Below are 23,282 nucleotides of genomic sequence, written 5' to 3'. Positions count from 1 at the left end.
CCGCAGCCCGCAAAAATATGGCAAGGAAGGGGGCTCGTGGGGTTTCATCCTGTTTATTATTCCAGGTCCACGTCCTCCCTGAAGCCTCCTTAGTTGGAATGATCGGTCCCTCTTCTGACCGCTACACACGGTTTTTTTTTTAAGATTTATTTATTTTTAGAGAGGGGGAAGGGAGAAGAGGAGAGAAACATTAGTGTGTCATTGCCTCTCGCACACCCCTACTGGGGACCTGGCCTGCAACCCAGGCATGTGCCCTGACTGGGAATTGCACCAGCGACCTTTTGGTTCGCAGGTTGGCACTCAATCCGCTGAGCCGCACCAGCCAGGGCCACACATGTAATTTTTAACTCATAGCCTTCCCCATATTGTCCTTAATGCGTCAGTTCTTTATATACGCTGTCTCCTTCACTCACTTAATGTAATAGTGAAATTTAACAGCACGGTGCGAGTGTGAGGATATGCTGCTTTTCAGGCAGATCATGGGTATTTCATGATCATTGTACGTTCCCGCATCATGGATGCCTGTCCCCAGCCTTTGTTGAGCATCTGCGCTGGGCCCGGTGCAGACTGGAGATTACAGGGTGTGAAAGGCACAGCCACGCCTTCAGGAAGTTCTCTCTGCAGCCTGGGGGTAGACATAAGTAATTGATGTTCAAAATAAAACGGTTGTGAACTTGGCTGAGGGTGTGTGGCTTTTCTGGTTTTCATCGCAGAGGAGTAGGAACAGCAGTAATGACTGAGCATTTCACTGGAGCCAGAAATTGCCGAGCACTCGTGCCCGCCGGCCATGCAAGGCCCACTTGGTGGTGGGGGTGTCTGCGGAGCTCAGGAGCCCACTTCCGGGAGGACACACATGCACCCTAACCGCCTAAGTCTGCTTCTCTCTTTAAGGATTTCTAAGAATGTAAATAAGCTCTCCAGCTTCCTCTTCCAAGTGAGGAAGCATTCAATTAAACTGAAAGAATGCACAGTGCCGGCCAGGCCTGGGCCATCCAGGGCTCTACAGGCTTCTGCTCGGTGAAGGTAACAGGGCCTCTGTCTCCATCTGTAAGCGAGCGGGCGGGGCTGGGGAGGGGTCCAGACTTCACTGAACGTGTACCAGAGCCATCTCCTTGGAATCTGTAACCCCAGCCCAGGCTATTGCCTGGGGAGGCTCTTTCCAGGCTTCCATCTGTGATTCAGAAGTCCCCTGGGTCTGCTGGCGCTGTTTCTTGGTTGTTTGCGTGAGTAGATGGACGTCATTGGTCAAAACCAGCATTAGTGTCATACAAACAAAGCCCCTGCTGGTGGTTCCTGCATCCCAGAGCTTGTCCCAAGTGGGGAACAGCTGATGGAAGCCGCAAGGAGCAGGTGTGTTCATAAACGTCTGGTCCCAAGTGGTCAGAAATGTCTGAGCAGGTCAAGCTGGCCTAAATGAGGGCCCTCAGATGAACTGTTTAGGTAGCTTATTCCCCCATCTTATGTTTAAGTTAGAGCAACCTACATTTGCTGCTGACAGGCGAGGATTTGGCATTTAAGCCAGTGGAGGAGGGAGGCCTTCTAACTGCATTAAAACACACCTGTTCCCCCTGCTGGTGGTTTGCATGCTGTGGGCAGCGATTGCTTGTAAATTTCTTGTTTTGGTCTCCATTGTTCCCGTTCTCTTTGGCAAGTACCCTTTTTTGTCTTTGTTTTGAATGTACATCAGATTTTTTTTTGGTTTTGCCTTTGTTCTTTGAAGAAATACAATAAGTAAATGAGAAAAATGTATTAATAAGGTTAAAATTAAATTAGGGTTCTCTGGCCCACTGACAAATGCAGACGGCTGCCAACTGCTACTTTGTGTTCTTCGGCTGCTATTTTGTGTTCTTATCCACGGAACCATGGTCCCACCGCACTTAACACAGGCTTTTCCCACAGTTCTTTGCGTTTTCACTCTCCACCCCCCGTCCTTCTCCCCTGTGCTTTGATTGAGAACAGGTGGCTTTTAGATGGTTTGTTTTTGAGTCCGTTTCTAGATTTTAAAATCAATATGATTTTCAGGTAAAGAGCCCTCCTTGCCTTAAGCCTCAGATCCTCACGAGGTCAGCACGCTGCAAAGCGCACGCAGGTGACGGGGACCACAGTGCAGACCCTTGCAGCGCGCAGTGGGACTCTGCATTTCCAACAGGCTTCCCCCGATGCTGCCGTTCAGCAGACCCCACTTGGAGAGGCCAACTGATAGCAAAATTCTTCCAACTATTAATCCTCTGATTTAAAACTAGCAAAGACAGGTGGATTTAAGCCTTCATTTGTTGTCATAAATATTAAGTGCTAAAATTCTTAAGTTATTAAGGTTGAATTTTCCTATTTTTTAAGCCAAAACGATTGCTCCTCACCAAGTGGGAAAAAGTTCTTATTTAAACATGCCCCCAACTATGACTCTTCCTCAAAGGGCAAAAGATGATTCAGTAGCTTCTTTTTTTCCTATATAATTCAATTTTTAATAATTAAATGTAAAGCTTTTATTGATTAATAGTGTTTTGCACACGTAAGTAAGGAACTCGTGGCTAAGCAGAGAAATCACCAGACTCAGAAGAAAAAACCCCTGCAAACCTAGGTATTACTTGGAGGTGGCTAAGAATTTCCCTGACTAGGTGGATTTTTAAAACCATTAACAATTGAGTGCAGGTTATAGACTTGGGGACTGGTGAAATAATATTCAAAAAAGGACTAAATATACATTTTTTTCTATTTTTTCCTGTGTCTCTTAGAGAAATCAACTTCTCAGTAATTGGTCAGTATGTGGATTATCTTGTGGAAAAGCAGGGAGTGAAGAATATTTTTGGTAAGTCACCTTTAGACATCTCTCTGCATAACTCTAGCTCAGCCCTTAGTAACTCTTATCTAGTTAATAGCCAGGATGTCACAGTACCAAGGTGTCATAGGTTGTGACTGAGTCTGGCTAAGCTATGTCAAATTTGTGAGTTGGTAGATTCATCAGTTTTAGACCAAAAAAGCACCTGAAGAGATTATCTGATTTGGGGGTGGGACTTCAAAGCAGATAAGGTATTATTTTTACCCCCATTTGAAGAAGAAAATTTATGGTTTAGATATGTTATTTAGGTTGTTCAAGTCTATTCAACCAAGAAGCAGTAGAAAAACAACAAAACCCAGGCTTCTCTCTCTTTAGAATGGGCTTTATTCTCTTCACCCAGACTTCTCATATTTTAAATGTAAGAAAGACTTTAAGGCAACCACAGATCTAAGTGGTGGAAACTTAGAAAATCAGACCTTGAACATTTTAAGCCTGACAGCTACACTTACCTGCAGCTACATTGCCCCTCGTGCTGGGCTCTGGGCCTCAGCCTTTTGGACTGGTCGTCGTCCTAAGGACACTGCACCGTGGCCCTGAGCACCTGCTCCACCACCAGAGTCCCCTTCAGAACTGGAGGCACCACAGGGTCATAATCACAGCAGGTTAAAATGTCTGTGAAAAGGCGGCCACATGTCACAGCACAGCCTGATTACAGAACCACTCACTCAGTGCCGGCCTGCGAACCAAAGGGTCTCCGGTTAGATTCCCAGTCAGGGCGCAGCCTGGCTTGTAGGCCAGGTCCCCCATAGGGGGGTGCGCAAGAGGCAACCACACATTGATGTGTCTCTGCCTCTCTTCCTCCCTTCCCCGCTCTCTAAAAATAAATAAATAAAACCTTAAAAAACAAAACCAAACCCCTCAGTGCTTGCCTACAGCTCTCAGCCACAGCGGGGAAGATAGGTTCTTCCTCCTCCGAGGGCTCCAGGGAGCACGCTTGGGGCAGCTCAAGGCCCCAAAAGAGTGATAAAAACACTCTCTGCTGTTCCCCCTCTGTCCCTGCTGAGTGCTCAGTATTTGGAGATCCAAAGTGCTCCGTTAGGCCCGGTGCTGTGTCCTAGTGCCATCTGTGTCCTTTCCGTGACACATTGGTAGAAGAGAAAGTTTTGGAATCACAGAGATGTGGATTCAAACTTGGCTTAGTTAGTGACTCAGAACCTCACATTTTCATCTGTGAATGAGAAGAATTACTTGTACTTTGCAGGGCTGTCGTGAGAAGAAGTGAATATATATGAGTGCTTGCTACAAAAAAAAAAAAAAATACTAACATCCTGGTGCTTTCTTATAAACTATTATTTAAAAGAAAAAAAGTAGTCCTGGAGCGCCCCCATGCCCAGCTACAGGCAGAGGTCATGGCTGCCTGGATGTTCTGGGGCTGGACGGTACCAATATTCCTGCTTTTCGAGGCCAAATGTCAAACTGGGTGGTATTTAGGAGATTTGCCTAAAACATAGGAGTCATCTTGGTCTTTGCTCTCCATCCCTGATAACAATGGCTGATCTATAATTATAAGTCAAAATTAACTTTCCTGTTACTTATGCCAAGGCAAAGATGGAAAATGGAAATACGGCATTTTGCCCCTTGCCCTCCTCGATTCTGTCCTCCGACGGTTCTCGTTTCTCTGGGTCACTTCCTCTTAAGCAGGGATTTCTGACCCCGCCCTCCTAGCGCTGGATGAGTGAAAGGTACTGGTTGGCCCCACTGACTGACTTTTCATTTGTAACAGTGAATGGCACAACGGGAGAAGGCCTGTCTCTGAGCATCTCGGAGCGCTGCCAGGTCGCAGAGGAGTGGGTGACAAAAGGAAGAAACAAGTGAGTAGCTCCACCAGGATAAAAACACTCACCTGCAAGAGCTGCATCGACAGAGGAGCACCCTTCCTCTCTGTGTGGAAGGGTGGCTGGGCTGCGAGACACGTCTGGCTCTCAGATTCCATCCAGAAACGGGAACCCGCCTCCCATCTATCCACCAATCAGTCCTCTTGGGTTACCTGGTCTTGGGCTGGGGGCATAAGAGGGAAGGTGCTGGTGACTGATCCGCTGGGCTCCTGGCTCTGCGGCTGAGAAATTCATGCTCTTGCCTTCTCAGGATGGACACCTGATGCTTCTGTGTGAGCCCTGCTACCTTATAGGTCTTCTCCTTGCACAGGATCAACGTACTATATATGGGGCTGCTGCTTCTTGTCTTGGCAAACTTTCTGCATCCTCTAACTTCAGAGTGATGATAGATTTTTCTTATAATTCTCAATTTGTGTCATGGTGAAACAAATAGGAGAGTGTCAGTTCAATAAGCACATTCAGTTAACCAGGTTTCATTCATTGTCTCTTATGTCATCATGTGTTATGCACAGTACCGGCCCCAGGGATCTAAAACCGGATCTCAGCCCAGTGAGATACAGATTCACACAAGCCTTTTCTGGTGATCCATCAGCTGACAGCTAGTTTTCAGGCAGAGCCTGGACCCAAAAGGATTGAAGACCATAGGCAGAGTAAAAGAAGAGGAAGACTAAGGATAAACATTAAGAAAAACACCAGAAACAGGGATACAGATGTGGACAGAGACAGGCAGCCCTCAGAAGCTGAGACAGAGGTGGGGTGTGGATCCTGTCCCTGAAGGAGGAATGGTTTCAGAAAGTGTCACAGTGGCATGTTAATTAAAAGCAGGACAGGAGAGCCAGGCTGCCAGAGTTTGGGGCCTCTGACCGGCTCTATGAACTCAGGCAAGTCTTAACCACCCTGTGCTTCATCTGTAAAATAGGAATAATGACGCTGCCTGTCGTATAAGGTGGTGGCAGGGACTTGAACAGTGCCTGACACATAGTGTTAAGTAGCACATAAGAATTTACTGTCATTATTTGCAGTGGATGCTGTGATCATTATGAAGTTTGTTATCATAATTGTTAGATGCTGTGAAAGTGAGAAGGTGGCGTGCTGAGAAGGCCACTTGGATTGACATGGAAGAAGTGACCAATACCTCGGAGAGGAGGGAACCAGGGGAGATTGTAGCAGAGGGAGGCTGCAGTGGCTGAGGAATGCAGCGGACGCGGGGACGCGCGGGCAGGAGTGGAGCTTATGCTCAGAAAAAATTTCTGGTGAAGGGAAGGAGAGGGGGCCCGGTAGATTAGAGAGGAGGGAGGGCAGCTTCTTTTTCTTCAAGCGGGGAAGCCCGGAGCGTGTTTCTATGCGGAGGGGATGTCGCCATGGGAGAAGAGGCTAAAGAGAATGGAGCACGGATGCCTTGGATGGAAAGTCTCGGTGTGGGGCGTGGGGCGGGGGAGTGTGTAGTAAAACCAAGAGGTAGGGTAGCTTTAGGAGCCGTCCAGGAAGCTGCATGGGGAGCTCAGACAGTGACTCAGCTCAGCGCGGAGCAGGAAATGTGAGGGAGTCTTATGTGTGAAAGCAGCTTCATCTTTGACGTCTAGGAAGTGAAGACATCTGCCCAGAACAAGGAGTTGGGGTGGAATTTAGAGCTTAAGGAGAATAGTGAAGATGTGGAGTAGCCACTGCAGGGAATTGGAAAAGCAAGTCAGTCAGGTTGACCAGAAGGCTTTTCGGAGCCTCCTTCTCCTGAATCAGGAAATGACAGGGGTGTGTTCCAGCCACAAGGTGGTTTTCTCTAGCAGTGCCGAGCAGCAGGGTGGAGAGGAGCAGAAAACGGATGACTGTTTTAACTTGAGCCAGGAGAAAGGGACAGGGAAGTCCTGCAATAAAGCTGCCAGTGAGAGTGAAGCCAGTCAGTCAGCTTCTCTTCTCCTGTCAGAGTCTTTTATTATCCTTTACAGTGCCGGCCTCATCATATCATCTTCCAGCTAGGTCCCATTTTATTTAAGACAGACAACTTAAGAATCAGTGCAGGACACAACTGGGCCTAAATGGAAATGTGGTGTCTCCATCCATGAGGACAAGGTCTGTGTCGTTCAGTCCCTCAGAAGACTCGCTGGGACACCTGGGTTCTCAGCCGAGTCTTAGTAATCCTACCCTGAGAAGACCAGCCTCACTGGCCTCTTCCTCAGGGCCGCACGGAGCAGCTCCAGCAACGAACACCGGAATCTCAGAGAAACCTCTTCTGGCCACATTCTAGGGACTGACAAGATAGGAAGAGGCTTTTTACAGTGAATTCACTTCTCATATGGTTGGTCCTGGTTGTTCTCTTTGAGGAACCTCTTTATTTTTATCCCCCCACAAACACAAAAAAATCTCACTTTTATACCTATCTTTATGCGTGTTATCATAATCAAATACAGCATCTAAAACAAGGCTGTGTCAAAAAAAAAAAAACTACTTAAACATTGATTAATCAGTCACTGGTTGCAAAATTCTACTCCTTGATTGAACCTTAAATTTTATTCTCTGGACATTTTCTTAATCCCAAATTAGGTTCATTATAAGTAGACCACTGCAGAGCTTGATAGTCATGAGAATGAGATGCGTCAAATATTCGCTAACTGCAAAAACCAGCACAAACCAAGATGGCACAGCCCTTCTGTGTTGTTGTAAACTTTGAGTGATGCAACCATGCTTTCTCTTTTGCAGGTTGGATCAGGTGGTAATTCACGTAGGAGCCCTGAGCTTGAAGGAGTCACAAGAACTGGTATGTATGTAGGTCCATCTGGGAGGGACCACTCGGGGGCCTCCATTTTTATGCTGAAGCTACAATCAGTACCATTTTTGCTACATATTGGATGCTGTGCTGGAGAATATAAGGTGTGGCAACTCACAGAGCTCCCCAGCCAGAAGCAGGGGCAGAGCCCAAAGAGAATACCCAAGGTGATACCCGTTGTAGCAGAGCTTTGAATGGAAGATGGAGGCACCTCTTTTTCTGAGCAAAGTAAGGATGGGAATAGAGGTAGCTAAGTTTGCAGGTAAGGAGCACACTTTAAGCCGAAGTGTTTTCTCTAAGAAGTAAAGGGCCAGGTCCCTGCTGGGCATAAAGGAGATGGAACATGGGGTTTAGCCAGGATGAGTGGAGAGAATTGAGAAATGCCGCCTGGAGTGGGAGAGAGAACTGGAACACAAAAGCTCGCCCCAGCCGTGCCCATTGCAGCGCTATTCACAAGAGCCAGGAGGTGGAAGTAGCCCAAATGCACATCTAAGGACGAATGGATAAACCAGTGGGGTATATAGATACAGCAGAATATTATTCAGTCTTAAAAAGGAAGGGAATGGATTCTGTCATATGCTACAATATGGACGAACCTCTTTGAAGGCATTCACATATGTTTAGTGAAGTAAACTAGCCACATGAATAAGGGAGGACTTGCTCTATTTGGTCTTTGTCCCTTTTTTGGCAAAGAGCTCCTAAAACGCTTGGAATCTCCTGTGATGAGCGCAGTAAAGGTGTGTCTTGTTAAAGAGGTAACTTTTGTAAAGCACCTAAGGGTGGGGGCTGTTGCCAGGACAACCAACCAAGTGAGCAGGGGATTACAGGGGAAGGGACTGGAACTTGAATTACTCACCAATGGCCAGTTATTTAATCAATCATGCCTATGAAATGACACCTCCACAAAAATTCAAAGGGGGGGATTTCAGAGGACTGCCAGGCTGGTGAACAGGTAGAGATTTGGAGAGAGTTGCCCACTTGCGTTCCACAGGGCATGCGAGCTCCACGCCCTTTCCCCGTGCCTTGCCCTATACATCTCTTCATCTGGCTGCTCCTGAGTTCTATCCTTTTTATAATAAACTGGCTATCTAGGAAGTTAAATGTTTCTCTGAGTTCTGCGAGCCGCTCTAGCAAGTTAATCAACCCATGAGTGGGTAGTTGGAACCTCTAACCTGTAGCCGGTGGGTCAGAAGCGCAGGTGACAACCGGGGCTTGCGACTGACATCTCAGTGGGGGGAGAGGGGAAGGGGGTTGAGCCCTTAGTCTGTGGGATCAGACTCTGTCACAGGTAGATAGTGTCAGAGCTGAACTGAACCATAGGACACCCAGCTAGGGTCAGTGAATTGCTTGTTGGTGTGGGAAAACCCCCACATCTACTCACATCAGAACTGGGACCAGATCCATAAAAGTCTTCTTTCTTCTTTTAAAGGCCAAACATGCGGCAAAAATAGGAGCCGATGGCATTGCTGTCATTGCACCTTTCTTTCTCAAGCCACGGAACAAAGGTAATGAGACAGGTCTAAATGCTCAGTACCTCACACGGTCCACTTCTTCTTGCCTTCATCCACATGGTTATATTTCACTCATGAAAGAAAAGTTTTGCAGACTGGAGGCATGACATTGCAGTGGTACAATAGTTCTCCACGATACTTGGCCTCCCTGGATCCATTAAAGAAAGACTTCATTGAAAGATTTCAATTCTTTTGTCAAGCAATCTGATTGGGTCATCCTCCAAGCCCCGGGTCAACCAATGGGTGCCTGTGTTTGGGTCAGGTATCCAGTCCTTGGTGTATCAACTCTTCAGAGTTGTCAGAGTCACATGGCAAAGCGTGGGACCGTTTTTCTCAAAAAAAGAGGAATATAAGTGCTGAGCATTTTGAGACTACATGTACTCTGCAAGGTTGAGTGAGGAATTTGAAGAGATTTCACAGAAACATCTATTGTCTTCCAAAATATCAAGGTATTATTTTCTCCTCCTCTACATTCTCTATAAAAACTATTTGTGGTTTCCAGGTACACTGAGTCTTTTTAATCCTTTTGATTAGCAAAAAAAGAAATACAAATTTTCAAAGGATTAGAAACAGACAAGATGTTATTTGCATGCATGATTAAATAAACCCATAACTAAATGGATAATAGGTTGAAATGATCGTGAAATAACACCTATTATTGGTAGAGAGAAAATAGTTGTTAATACAGATAAGTAATTTAAATATTGCTATTTGGGGACTTTAAAATGAACATTTGAAAAATTGGGGGTTTTTTTTCACATGGCTTTTTAAAATTCTACATGAATACTTTTTCCAAAAGGCAGGGAAAAAAAGTTATACATAATAATTTTGTCAGAAATACTTATCACTGACAGAACATATCATCACAGTATTCAGGTGAAGAATATAAGATTCTCTCTCCCACTCTCCAGTGGCATCAGAAGCAAGTCTGCTGGATTTGTTTATTCTCCGCAGTAATGTTGCACCTGAAGCTCACATTGGATAATGGAGAAGGTCCCCAGACCTCAGTAAACTGGAGTGAGCCCTCTCCTGACATACCTGGATTTCTCCCCAAAAGGAAGAAAGTACCAAACCCTGGCTGAATTATTGTGTTACGTGTGACTCCTATTGAGAGAAGCATCAATGGGTTGCCTCCTGTCGGCACCCTAACTGGGGATTGAACCTGCGTGCTAGGTCTGTGAGCTGACTGGGGATTGAAACCACAACCTTTTGGTGTATGGGACAATGCTCCAACCAACTGAGCCACCCGGCCAGGGGTGTGTGACTACCCTTGAAACTTCCCTCTTTGAGCAGATGGTGCTTAGCTTTTGGTTGTAGAACTTTCTGTTACAGTTTTCTTTTTCTGATCCTCATGCAAAGTCTGTGTTGTTCACTGAGCACACTTAGCCCCTCTGGGGTGAGGGGGCAAGAGTCCTACCTGATGGGCTTCTCGTTTTTGTAATAGTATTTCATGAGCTTCTCTTAACAGGTGAGAAGGTTCACACCAGAATTTTAATAATCCTTTAAAATGGTAGAAGAGCGATCGCCTATTTTGGCCTTTCTACAGAAATGAAAATAAAACTTTGAATGAAGTGAGTTGCAAAGACATTGCAGTAAGCAATCTCAGGGAAGGCAAGAGGGACCAAGGATTTTCGGCTTCCAAAAAGAATGGCTGCATTTCATTAGATGGTTCACCTACCAGGGAAAGCCAGTGCATTGCACATGTTCCCAACATGACTTTGCCGGCTCTTCTTTCAGATGACCTCATTGGTTTCCTGAAGGAGGTGGCTGCTGCTGCCCCGGAACTGCCTTTTTATTACTATCACATCCCTTCCTTGACAGGGGTAAAGAGTAAGTACTGCTTCCGTCTATGTTTCTTTCTCTCCTGCCTCACATCTTACCCTGTTGGGCAAAGAAACCCCACTCACTCCTTCCCTCCCACCCCATGGCAGAAAAGCATAACGCTGTTGACTAGGTGGTTCCAATTGCTCCAAAATAAGTCACTCTCCTCAAAAGGAGGTCAGCCCTTACCAGTCACGGACACCACCTTAGGATGGAAGTCAAGTGTGAAGGAGCAGTTGACTCCTGGGCACTTGTCGCACCCACCCCTCCCCCTCATACAGGAAGACGCAGCCTGGAGGCCCCACGAGGACAGGATTGTGTCTGCCTTGTACCCTGCTGTGTTCTCAGTGCCTGGCACGTAGGAAGGGTCTCTGACCTTTTCTTGCTTTTCTTTTATTATTACTGTACTTCTCCAGCAAGAGGATTGTTACAATTAAATGAAATTATTTAGATTATTTTCCCTTCCAACTTTCTTAAAAATAAAAATAGAAGTTGTGCTCTACAAATATCCATCGATAGTCTTCAAGGAACGGAAGACTTGGGGCTATAACTTGACAAGTATAAGACCTAGGACCTGCTAGGCGAGGGCAAGGTGTCATGTCCAACCTGCAGTCAATCAAGGCCGAGAATAGCTCCTGGGACCTCAGTGCAAATGTGTGGGGCTATATGGAATGTTATTCGATGTTTTCTGGAGGTGGGCGGATTAAGAAGGCGCTCGTTGTTTTGAGCAGTTCGTGCCGAGGAGTTGTTGGATGGGATTCAGGAGAAGATCCCCACCTTCCAAGGGCTGAAATTTAGTGACACAGACCTGCTCGACTTCGGGCAGTGTGTTGATCAGAATCGCCAGCGACAGTTTGCTCTCCTTTTCGGGGTGGATGAGGTAAGTCACGCCTTGGCATGTCCCATGGGCTAGTTTCCCCCCAAAATAATTTTTGGAGCTGCTTATAAAGTAGCATCTTCTTTTTCTTTTTCGTGAAAGTAAATACCCTTTGTCCGTTTCTGACTAGCAACTGCTGAGTGCTCTAGTGATGGGAGCGACCGGAGCAGTGGGCAGGTAAGCAGGGCTCGTTTTTCCCCGTGGTCACCAATGTACAAATGTGTAAAAGGCCCCCAGAGAGGCATTCATCTTCTAAGTAGTAATGCTTGTTGCATGTACACCTTTTCTGTGGAAGTTGCCTTTCTTCCCCACAATCCTTCAGTGGCTGGGAATTAAGTAGGGCTTAGCAACTCAGCCTTTGTTATTAGAAGCATCTGTTGCAATAAGAGGTCAGACACACAAGCTCAGAGCATGCACATAATTTCTTGGTCAGAAATTATTTGGTCACAGATAACATTAACCCATTCAAACTAGCATATGCGCACTAAGGTGTTATTGTAAAATACTAGGAAATTACATAAAACTCAAGAGGAGGAAGCATAGCCAGGCCTGAGGGAAGATGAGAATCCAGAACTACAAGGCTCTCAACAGCCAAGGCAGCTCATTCTCCATCCATCTGCGGTCCTCTGAGACGCTCACCTCTGCATCTCTCTGCACGACTCTATTTCCCCCTCTTTCTTTCTCTCCAGATGAGCTTTCTCTGCCTCCACACACATGCGATCTATTGAGCTGCCCAACGGTGTCCACCTCAAATCCCACCTGCTGCAGCCAGGAAAGTAGAATCGTGGGGCTTTAAGCCCACTAAGGAGAAGGCCTAGGGAAGGCAGGCAATTCGATTAGCATGTCCACTGCGCACGCTAACCTAATTCATTAGAAAGGTGCCTGCAAGCAGTGGATTGAAACATTTGCACTAACTGAGAGTGCATTTCTTCCCTGCAGGAAATGTGCAGGGGAAGCAAGGTAATATTCATAGCACGTCTGGGTGAGCATGGCTTTGATGAAGAGTAACTGAGTTAGATTGTCTTCATGGCTTGTTCACAAGCTGGGATGGCCTTTATAATCCATTATCACGGTAGGGACATTTCTACCAAAGAGACATGAAGGCCTGCATCTGCTGACCCTGGAACCTTTTTCCCCCTGGAAATGGTGACTTTTTTGACTCTTGTTTTTTGGGTTTTGTTTTTTTTCGGCCTCAATAGTAAACATTTTCTGCCAACATAATTTATAAGCAGAGTGGTACACTTGGTTAGACGTCGTGTCTTCTTAATTGATAATCATGTTCGTCTCTGTCTGAGGACACGCCTAAGACCCTGGGATATGAATGTAGTTTTCCAAAAGTTCTCAGACATTCATGTATGTATTGGGACTTAGGAGTGTTTCATACCTACAAGTGACTTTTCTCAGCTATGATATTTTATTTTCCTTACTTAATTACCAGACAATAATATAAACTTCATGTTCTTGGAACCCTTTGCTGCTTACTCCTAGGTCTACATACATGAAGAACATTCTGTTCTTGGTACAAGATAAGCATGTGTTCTGATGCTAACTTACTTTAGAAGGAGTTGTTAACAAATGGGGAAACATTCTAGCTATAAATTTTTATAACCTATCTTTCTGGTTTCTCTAAGATTTTAGTGATTAATCTGAGGTATTTGTCTTTATTGCTAAACTTAGAGATTTTTTTTTTAAGTCAACAAGAACATTTTATGAGACCAAATGCTTTCATTTTATTGAATTGTCACAGAAGGGAGCATGAAGTGATGGAAACTTTGTGACAACTCTCTACCCTTCTTGAGCCACAGTTCCGTCACGGTGAACTAGAAACCAGGCCTACCTTGCAGGGCTTGGAGAGAATGAGACATGATTTGCGTCAAGCACCTTGAATATAATTGACACTGAATAAATGGCCTCTTATTTTATTATCATCATTTGCTAGAAACTGGTCTCTAGCTAATACAGAAGTAGTGAAAGAATTCAGGTAATCCGTTGGGACCTGCCCCTTTTCTGTGGTGCGCCCTCCACCCACCTCCCCAGCCTCAGGCCTTCAGGACTCACCTCAGACACCACGTCCAACGCACAGTTCTTACCTAGCACTGCGCGCGCCTGTGCCCTACGGCAGGGGCTGCCTCGGTGGTTCCTTACTAAACACACCTCCATCTTTCCTTTTTTCTCATTTGATCCTACTCTCACTTTTCTTCACTTCCTTCATCGCTTGGGTGTTCTCTCCCTCCTCTGGGGGCTGCTCAGCGATGCTGAAAACTCAGAACCGAAGACACCTGACCCTCCAATAGGCGAGAGCCTGAGAATAGACTTTCTGAAAGGTGGGTATATCTGTGCCTTGTAAGCAACAGGGTGGTTTGAAGATCTGGACCTTTCCCACTGGGTTACTGACCCTACAACACGTGCTGTTTTCTTTCCAGTACCTACAACTACCTGGGGAAAATGACAAACCAGATGTTGGAGGCTTTTGAACGGAAGGACTTCTCTTCGGCCCTGAATTACCAGGTTGACTTTTTATTTCCTTCTCATACGTCACAGCCTCCATTCTTTCCCACCTGAACACCCTCAGTCTCTCTCATCCTGCCATACCTGCCCTTGTTAAAATTGCCTGGCTGCCTCCTTCTCTACTTCCCTTCTGCTTCTTGCTTTTTTCTTGTTTAAACTCAAACCCGTGCCCATTGTCCGTGCCCTTACATGTCTAATCAGGCCAGGCCCCGTGCAGGAAGGACTCCTCTCTGCTCCTCCTAGTAATGATCTCCTTTTTACTCTATGTTCAAAGTACATTTGGGACTGTAAAATAAAAGCAATAGATTTCTGGGGAAGTGACCACATGCCATCCCCTTAAGGACGTCAGCACCTGAGTCACCAGAAACTGAGACGCTGGTGACCTAAAATGCGGAGAATTCACTCAAGGTCAGAGCAGGTTAGTCCTCTTCCCCACAGACATGTGCTGAGAACGGAAAATGTCCACCGGGCAGGAGACAGGCGCTACCGGCTTTGAAACGGGGAACGAACAGCAGCAGGAGCTCACTGGCGATGGGGAGGAGCCCAGGGAAACGGTGGCTGCGGTGAAAGTCGCTCGGAGGACGGCCTGGCTGTGCAGGGAGCAGAGGGCCTCGCTGCACAGAGCTGATCTCAGCGGCTGGGCAGCGCATGTACTTCCGGCAGGTGGAATGAGGTGAAAAGCAGGAGAGCAGGCACGAGAAAAAGGCTTCTGGAGGCCAAGAGGCACAGAGTGTTTCAGGACAGTGAAAGTGACCGAGAGGGACCAAGAAACTAAGTGGGAATGAAAGACATAAGCAAGGTCAGACCTGGTGGCCTGCCCTGAGCACCGTGCCAGCCGAAATTGACTTCCTATTTAGAGTTTAGACACTTATTTTAAATATTTACCTTTGGTCAGCCCCTAACCAGGTAAAGCTGAAGACAGGAACAGCGTAGGGGCTTAGGAAGCTATGCCAACGAATGAAACACTGGCAAGGCTTTGACTTAAATGATGATAAGAAGTGTCAGTTGTATGGACTCTGCCATCTCTTTGCATTCATGGTTTTCTTTTTTCTTACTTTCCCAGAAAATGTTATTTCTGCAAATTGCAACCTGTCCTGAGCTGAATGACAGGGAACACACAGGACAGAGTAAGCTGAGAAACAGCTGTGAGGTGGACCATTAGCCTTTCCTTTTTCGGCTGATCCAGTTGCCATCTATTTTTTCCCCCTTTAGTCCTACTCAAATAAATCGTCCTACTCAAAACCGTATTGGTAAGGAAGTTAGTTTACCGTATTCTGTTTCTTCCTACAGGAAGGCGAGTGCAGGTCGGTTGCATTTACTCACGCACGTGCCAGGGGCTGAGCTGAGCACAGTATTTCCATAGAGCTGGCCTCGACCCTACAGGGGTTTGCAGTCAGTGAAGAGGCAGTCGAATAGCTGTGGCTCACCTTCGTCATTCTCATGGGCTTATATACCATTTGTTATATTTATACACGTGAAATGACACATGTACAAAGATATTCCTTACAGTATTATTTATGATAGCAAAAGATGAAAACTGCGCAAATATCCATCTATAAGGGAATGGTTAAATGCATTATGTTTGAGTTACACAATCAAATGATATACAGCCCTTTAAAAGAATGAGCTAGTTTTATATGTACAGATCTGAAAAGATCTCCATGATATATTAAGTGGAAAACAGCGGCCAAGTGCAGCCTTGTGAATGTGATGTGCTATATAGTTTGGGAGTGAGGGGGGAAAAGGTATATATATGTTTGTAAGGCTCTGGATATTAAAGTTTTGTTCTGCATTGAATTTTTTATTACTACCGTACAGTTAATTAAAACAACACAAAAGTAAAATGTTATTGGAAGCACATCGCTTAGAGATGGATGGTAATCCCTTTTTATGAATTAGCTCATGAAATTATGGATGAGTACTACTTGGTGCTAAGATGAGTTCAAGTTTAGCATCAACACTATTGCTGGTTTTTGTCTTTAGAGAAATGAGTGCTGTGAAACCCTGTCCATATAAATTACAGGTAAGAATGGAAGAGATTTTGTTAGAACAGTGTCACAATTCTTTTTGAGTCACGTGCCAAAAATCCAAATGTGCGACCATTTAATGATTTTCAGCTGACAACATGAGCCGCAACGTTGAAAGCCATGTTGAAAGCAAAAAAACTGAAAACCTCTGATTTTTTTAGAGCACCCGTTCTCCATCCGTTAGAGCAACCACTCTGTCATTTTCTTTGTTGATGCCAACGCCAACATTTTGATTTGCCCCTTTATTTAGTTCCCAGAGGTGTCCCAGGGCAGTGATGTGGGAGATATGTCCTTATTTTGTTCAAAAAGGGGAGAAAAAGAAGCACCGTGAAAGGGGAGATATAAAAGGACAACCCACAGGCCCCTTATGTGTGAATTCTTATTCTGATCAGTTTTAGAAATTAGCACTTAACGGAAGCTGAATATCTAAAAATTGATTCCCATAAATCTTCGCTTTGGCCACTTGCTCCTTAAGTGTCTTGGAAAAAGTACCCCAGAGGTTAGTGTGCCCCGGTTTGGAAACAACTGTGCTCCCTGATAAGTTTAGCTACGTGAGCTTGATGGGTTAAAGGCTGTCTTCCCTATCTTAAGTCTCTGTGGCACAGTTCTATCATTGGAGCTTCTTTTCTGTGTGGGTCCATTTCATAAAGCTTAAATGTATGAAAAGATCCTGCTGAACCATCTTTGCTTGGCTCTTTTTCTTCACTCTGAGGGACTTTTAGAAAATTAAGGTGTGTGGACTTTTTGGTTTGGGGTTTGTGTAACTTCGAAATTCTTACATTGTTATCACCATCCAGTAATACTGACTATAGATTTCTTTGTTTCTTTCCAGTTTTGTATTCAGAGATTCATCAACTTTGTGATCAAACTAGGTAAGTTTCCTGCCTTGTCTGCTACGGGAGAATGTGAATAAAATGGACTTTCTCTGAGGATTTCAGGAAAAGGGATGATTGCTTTCTCTGAAGGTTCAACAAGAACAACTTCTTTTTCTAAAGATTGATTGATGGATGGATGGATGGATGGATGGATTTTAAGAGAGGAGAAGGGAAGGAAAGAGGGAAACATCAATGTGTGGTTGCCTCTCATGCGCCCCCTAGTGGGTATCTGGCCCACAACCTGGCCATGTGCCCTGGTTTGTAGGCCGGCACTCAATCCACTGAGCCACGCCAGCCAGGGCAAGAACACCTTTTAATGCTCTGCTGAAAAGATAACTGTTTCCAGCTCTAACCTGCAGGGCCAATCTGATAAAACGGTTAAGGAAACCTAGTTGAAAGTCTGGGCACCCTTTCTCAAACCTCTCTCCGCCACGTTAGCACTTTGTTCACCTCCCACCCTAACCACACACCATTTCTTACTCCTTGTCTCCTGCGCCGTCAGCCCTCCCTCCCTCCCTCTACTTGCCTCTGCTCATTAAAATTCTCCTGCCACATTGCAGCTGATTTCAGCCTAAGTGCTGGGCGGAAGGCAGCCCGAATATAGATCTTACTAAATTGTGAATGACTGACAGCTCTCCCTAGAGTATTTGCAACTTCAAAAGAGTTTATCTACACAACTAAGTTTAAATGAATTGAGGATTAGATAATGGGACACTGAAATTGGAGGGAAAGGGAGTGGAATTGAGTAGAGAAACATCTCCGGAGTCTCCTGTCTTATCCTATGACACATGGCAATGCTGCCATTCACTCCTCTTCTGCAAGAGATTGGTTTTTCTTGAGGACCTGGGTCAAGTCCAGGAAAAGTGTTAGGTCTAGCCTGCGCAAACCTCCTACCTTGCGTCCAGAGCCCTGTCCGACCTCTCCTGGCCACCGCTCGGGAGCCCGGAGCACCCCGTGTGTGTTGTGCCCCCCATTCTCTCAGGGTTCCCAGCCAGCTCTCCTAGTCCTTCAAAGACAGTGTTTCCCATGTGCCTTTTTTTTTAAAATCCTTACCAGACAATATGTTTTCATTCATTAGAGAGAGGGACAGAGAGAAACAGCGACCTTCCTGTATATGCCCTGACTGGGGCTTGAACCCATAACCTGGTATGTGCCCTGACCGGGAACTGGACCTGCCACCTTTTGGTGTGCGGATGACACCCCAGCCATCTGAGCCACCAGCCAGGGCCCACCTGCTTTTCCCCTTTCATGGCTTTTGTTGTGTTTCTGTGCTGCTAGTGCTGTTGATGACCTATCGTTATTCCCTTTCCCTAAGCAATACTTTTTTCAAAACTGTGTGTTCAGTATGAGTTGTATGTTCCTAAAGTGCATTGAAGTGGATATTGAACTACTGAATTTTTAAAAGAACTAAAAGTTTACCTGTTTATATAATACTGTTTTGCATATCAGCAATGATACTACAAAATATAACTCTAAGATATTAGCTGAAATGATTAACTTCTTCTGGAATATTTGCATTTTAAAAGAGGACTCTCGAAGACAGTTTCTAAGCTCTAAAAGAATATATATTAAAAAGCTTATTTCAGCCCTGGCTGGTGGGGCTCAGGGGGTTGAGCGCCGGCCTGCAAACCAATGGGTCACCCGTTCAATTCCCAGTGAGGGCACATGCCTGGGTTGCAAGCCAGGTCACCAGTGGGGGGCGCACGAAAGGCAACCACACACTGATGTTTCTCTCCCTTTCTTTCTCCCTCCCTTCCCCTCTCTCTAAAAGTAAATAAAATCTTTTTTTTTTTTAAACTTATTTCTAACTTTCTTGGGAGTTGGCATTTTCATGGTTTATTCAAAGAGAAACTTATCTTGAGAAACTTGTAGCCCTATCATGAAGGTAGCTCCTTATTCCACCATTCATAATAGCCTGGGAGGGCCACTTTGCGTTCATCAAGCTGTATTCTGTATGTTTAGTCATTCTAGTATTTTCCTTCCCAATGCTGAATTGTTATTGTAAGTAAGTTAACTTAGCAAAAGAAAGTTACTCCTTATACCATGGATCCAAATGCAATAGACAATTAAAATTAAAACAAATATATTTTCTCTTTTCTGGATTATTTTCTGAGCTCTACCTTCAAAATCATGGATTCTATCTTTAGTTATGTTTACTTTCACCAATTATTTTTCACAGTATTTCTCATTGGTTTTTTTTTTTCGGGTCTTCCTATTCTTTATTTTTATGCCCTTCTCTTAGCCTATGGCTTCTATTTCTTTTTTTTTACCTCTGTGAAATTCTTTCAGAATTTTGTATCATCAGTTCGCAGGCTGTGAAATTTGCTAGTTGTGCACTTGCGGGCTTCCATGCAGCTTCTTCCTCCTCATGTGCCGTGTAATTTTTAACTCTGAAATCATCTTCAGAGATTGTTGTTCTCTGGGGAGCCCACTGTGCTCTAGGTTGTGAGGTGTCCTATCAGGTGGTGTTATGTTTGCCTCTTCTGGGACACACGGTTTCAGCAGTTCTAACCCATCTAGATTATCTGCTCCCGCTCCTTCCTCCCCTCCCTCCCTCCCTTCCTCCTCATGTCTGCTGTTTGCGCTATCACAGATGTCCCATTTCCCTTCCCTTTGCGCCCACCTCTCCCCCACCACCACCCCTCTTCCCTCAGGCCATCACCACACTGTTGTGTGTCTCTGTGGATTATGCATATACGCTCTTCGGCTAATCGCTTCGCCTTCTTTCATCCAGTCCCTGTTGGTTTGTTCCATGTATCCATGCCTCGGTTCCTATTTAGGTATTTTCTTAATCTGGTCCCTACACCAAGTACACAATGCAAATATGGATCTATCATTCATATATGGCCCAGGCTTGGGATTTCCTTCATGTGATCTTTTTTCACCCACAGCCCTGGCACAAAACAAGGGCTATGCCTCTATCCTTAAGCCAGTGGGCTGGATTTTTCTTCTTGCTTTTCGTGGAAGGTTGGCTACTGGTTTTATACAAAGAGCTTGAGTCCAGCTCCTTGCTGTGCACAGACCCCAGGCTGCCTTTGCTTTCCTGCCCAGCTTCTAACAACCAGCCCCAGGACAGCAGCGTTGACTCATAACCTGCCTCAAATAGTGCATTTCTCAGGGACTTCTTAGATATGCTTGAACTAAATTCTGTTCTGGCAACGAAGTCCTATATCGTCTGATCAACAACAGTATACTCCTGAATCAGATTATTCTCATGGACCTGTGGCTTCAACTCCTCACTACTCTGACCTATTTTATTCCTGATAACTTTGGTCCCTCCTCCTTGCTTTTGAGGTTGACTTTGAGACGTACTTTGTTTTGTTTTACACGTTGTCAATTTGTTAAAAACATTTTCCCCAGCACTTCTATGTATTTGAAGCCAAAGGAAGGATTCCCTCTGTCTTCTCAGTCTGCCATGTTGACTAGAAATGTCCCTGTGTCTCAGCCCACCTTAGGCTGTCGCAGTACTCACTGTAAGACAGTGAGCTCTTCTTTAGGATGTGTGTGGTGAAGTGGACAGTCCGAGTCACATTTTCCTCATTTACTTTTTCTGTGTAGGTTTTGGAGTGTCACAGACCAAAGCCATCATGACGCTGGTGTCTGGGATTCCTATGGGCCCACCCCGGTTTCCACTGCAGAGAGCCTCCAAGGAGTTTACAGATAATGCAGAAGCTAAACTGAAGAGTCTGGATTTCCTTTCTTTTACTGACTTAAAGAATGACAACTTGGAAGCCAACAGCTAATGCCTCTCTGTCAAGTCAGGGTGTGTACCTCATAGTGTAATCCACCTTGAAGAGTGCATCCATTTCTCAAGGACTGTATAGACTGTATCTCTCTTAGTTGCTTGAACTAAAGTCTTTCCCACCCAACGAGATCGCACATCAATCAACAAGTATTTTAAGTACCTACTATTATCTTTAAAAAGTTTTATGTCCTGAAGGAGCAAAAACTGTAAAAGGGGACGTGAGCCCTGAGTCATTCAACGCTGCACAAACTTTGTGGGGAGAAATTCCTGCCTGTGTGGATGAAATGGAATCAAGAGGAAAATTGTAATTCATTCCATTTGCCTTTGGTTGCTCCCATTATGTTGATTTCTGGTTGTTAATCCTGTTTTGAAGTGTTCTCATTTCAAACTACTATCATGTACTTTCATTTTAATGAATATTCATTTGGAACCTGGGGAAAAAAAACTCTGAGCTATGGCATTCGGGCAGGCATGCTAACTTTAATGCCAGATTACAACATGACTTAACTGTACACAACTATTGCATTGACACACCAAGCTGCTTTGGCTGCTCAGTCTAACTGTAGAGTACCTGCTTTCAGACTGTGATGTGACAGGTTTTCCCCTAACACTGGGTTAGGTGAGGACTTGCTTCCGTTCCTATACCTAAAGGGCCCATTAGGGTCGTTTTCACATAACAAAGGAAAGGCCTTCCCAAAGAATTCGAGTCTCCACCTGTTGCTATATGAGAACTTCTGAAAGCTCAGAGTTTCAAAGAACCAGAGTTCTGCTCCTGGCACCACAGACTTCACCGTCCCCCGCTGATAAGGAAGTTTCACCCCCACATCACCCCGAATTCTTGGCAGTGAAGGCCACCACCCCTTCTGCAGTGTGCCCAGGGCTGCTGTTACTTCCAGTCACGCTTTCGAGGAGTCACTTTTTATCAGTGATAGGAGATTTATCCATTTTATATTATCTATTAATATATATTAATTTTCTGAAATCAGTGCTTGGAGAATGTTTAAGATGCTGGTGAGATCTTATGAACACAAAGAGCAATATCGTGGTTAAAACAAAATGAGCAGAGCTGAGCTTAGCTCTCTGTTTGAACATCCAACCCTATAGAAATGAGTATTATGTCGCAGTAGGTTCCTAATAATGCCTTTAATCAGAAGTAAAACTTTCTAATATTATAAACTTACTGTTATCTTTGAATTTAGTTTTTAATGTCAAAACTAAACTAATGACATGGGAAATACTTTATTCAACATAATACTAAAGTCCTCTTTTCTTCTCCTTCTACCCAGCATCTAGTTTGTGACTAGTTTCCCTCCTACGCTGGACTTCTGAGTTTGTTTTATTACAGTTGCATTTGTTTTGAATTCATTTTTGTTTTATTGTTGCTGTTGTTCCCTTTTCACTGATCGTGTAAGGCGTCCTGGCTTCAGGTGGGGGTCTCCTCAGCCTCTTCCCTTTGGGCGTCTGCTAGGCTTTGCTTCCTTCCTCCCAGGCCAGGCAGCTTTCAGAAAGTGGCAGCTCAAATTCCTCAGTGAGCAGCAGAGACTCTCTCAAGGTAGATGCTTAAATCGGGGTTCTCTTGCCTCTTTGGATTCGTTTCTTCATTTCTCTTTTGTTTACTTTTAAGGCATTTTCTTACTTTCTTGGTAGCGCTGCAATTTTTAGGGCATCTCCATTTTTTTTCTAAGCTTTTGGAATTTTTTGCTTTAGACACCTCTTTTAAATACAGCAAATTTATGTTTTGCTCTGTGTTCCAATCTGAGAGTCATTGTCTCTTAGTAGGTGAGTATATCTCATTTACGTTTTTTGAAAGTTTTAAAGTAGTTTGCAGAGAGAAACATTTTTATTTTGTACATGTAAACACAGTACATTCTGTACTAAAATCTAACAGGAAATTACAAATTCTAGACTTGTGAAACACTGCAAAAAGTAAAATTCCATAACCTTATAGAAATGTATTAGAATCAGTGAAGACTGATATAAAGCAGGAAACAAAATGCTCAAATACACAAATGCATGGGGAAATAAAGCCCCACACCTTGATACGGCAACTGTAAAAGCCAATGGGAATATGGTGTTTCAATGACCACATAAGTAAGAAGCCAAGCTAACATTAAACTAATTTCTATAGAATAAAGGCAGAGAAGACAAATATAACTGTAAAAGTGGAACAAAGCATATTGCAAAATCCAATGAACTTGAGTAAATTTCTGTACAGGTAGCCAAAGGGCTTATAGGTCAATGTTTCAAAAGAAACTGGTACATTGGATATAGAAAAATCATACTTGTGAATGACCTTCAATGTCATGCTTGCTTATTTTTAAAAAATGAATGGAATAGTACCCAGCATATCATAGGCACAGTGAAGTGTTACTTACTAGTTTTTGTAGCTATCCAAGCAGTTTAGTACATGTTCTTTATACAACTGAGAAAAACATTACATCACTGCCTAACCTTGTAATTAATAGCTGGCAAAATAATAACATGTG

The 23,282-nt window shown here is 44.5% G+C and overlaps 1 protein-coding gene across 1 annotated transcript in view; it reads left to right on the top strand.

Annotated features, from left to right (window-relative positions):
• Positions 1-21,906, top strand: part of NPL (N-acetylneuraminate pyruvate lyase) — a 30,151-nt gene extending 8,245 nt beyond the window's left edge. Inside the window, exons 3-12 of the mRNA XM_054587535.1 lie at positions 2,733-2,806; positions 4,560-4,647; positions 7,366-7,423; positions 8,862-8,937; positions 10,681-10,773; positions 11,496-11,644; positions 11,772-11,818; positions 14,065-14,149; positions 17,009-17,048; positions 20,610-21,906. Of these exons, the coding sequence (XP_054443510.1) occupies positions 2,733-2,806; positions 4,560-4,647; positions 7,366-7,423; positions 8,862-8,937; positions 10,681-10,773; positions 11,496-11,644; positions 11,772-11,818; positions 14,065-14,149; positions 17,009-17,048; positions 20,610-20,794 (895 nt within the window). The 3' untranslated portion in view covers positions 20,795-21,906. The remainder of the gene's footprint in view (positions 1-2,732; positions 2,807-4,559; positions 4,648-7,365; positions 7,424-8,861; positions 8,938-10,680; positions 10,774-11,495; positions 11,645-11,771; positions 11,819-14,064; positions 14,150-17,008; positions 17,049-20,609) is intronic.
• The last annotated feature ends 1,376 nt before the right edge of the window (positions 21,907-23,282 follow it).

The sequence above is a fragment of the Pteronotus mesoamericanus genome, unplaced genomic scaffold, assembly GCF_021234165.1.
Source record: "Pteronotus mesoamericanus isolate MK-2021 breed Mesoamerican mustached bat unplaced genomic scaffold, CSHL_Meso_final scaffold_1186, whole genome shotgun sequence".
In the NCBI taxonomy this organism is placed as follows: Eukaryota; Metazoa; Chordata; class Mammalia; order Chiroptera; family Mormoopidae; genus Pteronotus; species Pteronotus mesoamericanus.
This window is presented reverse-complemented; position numbering and strand designations above follow the sequence as displayed.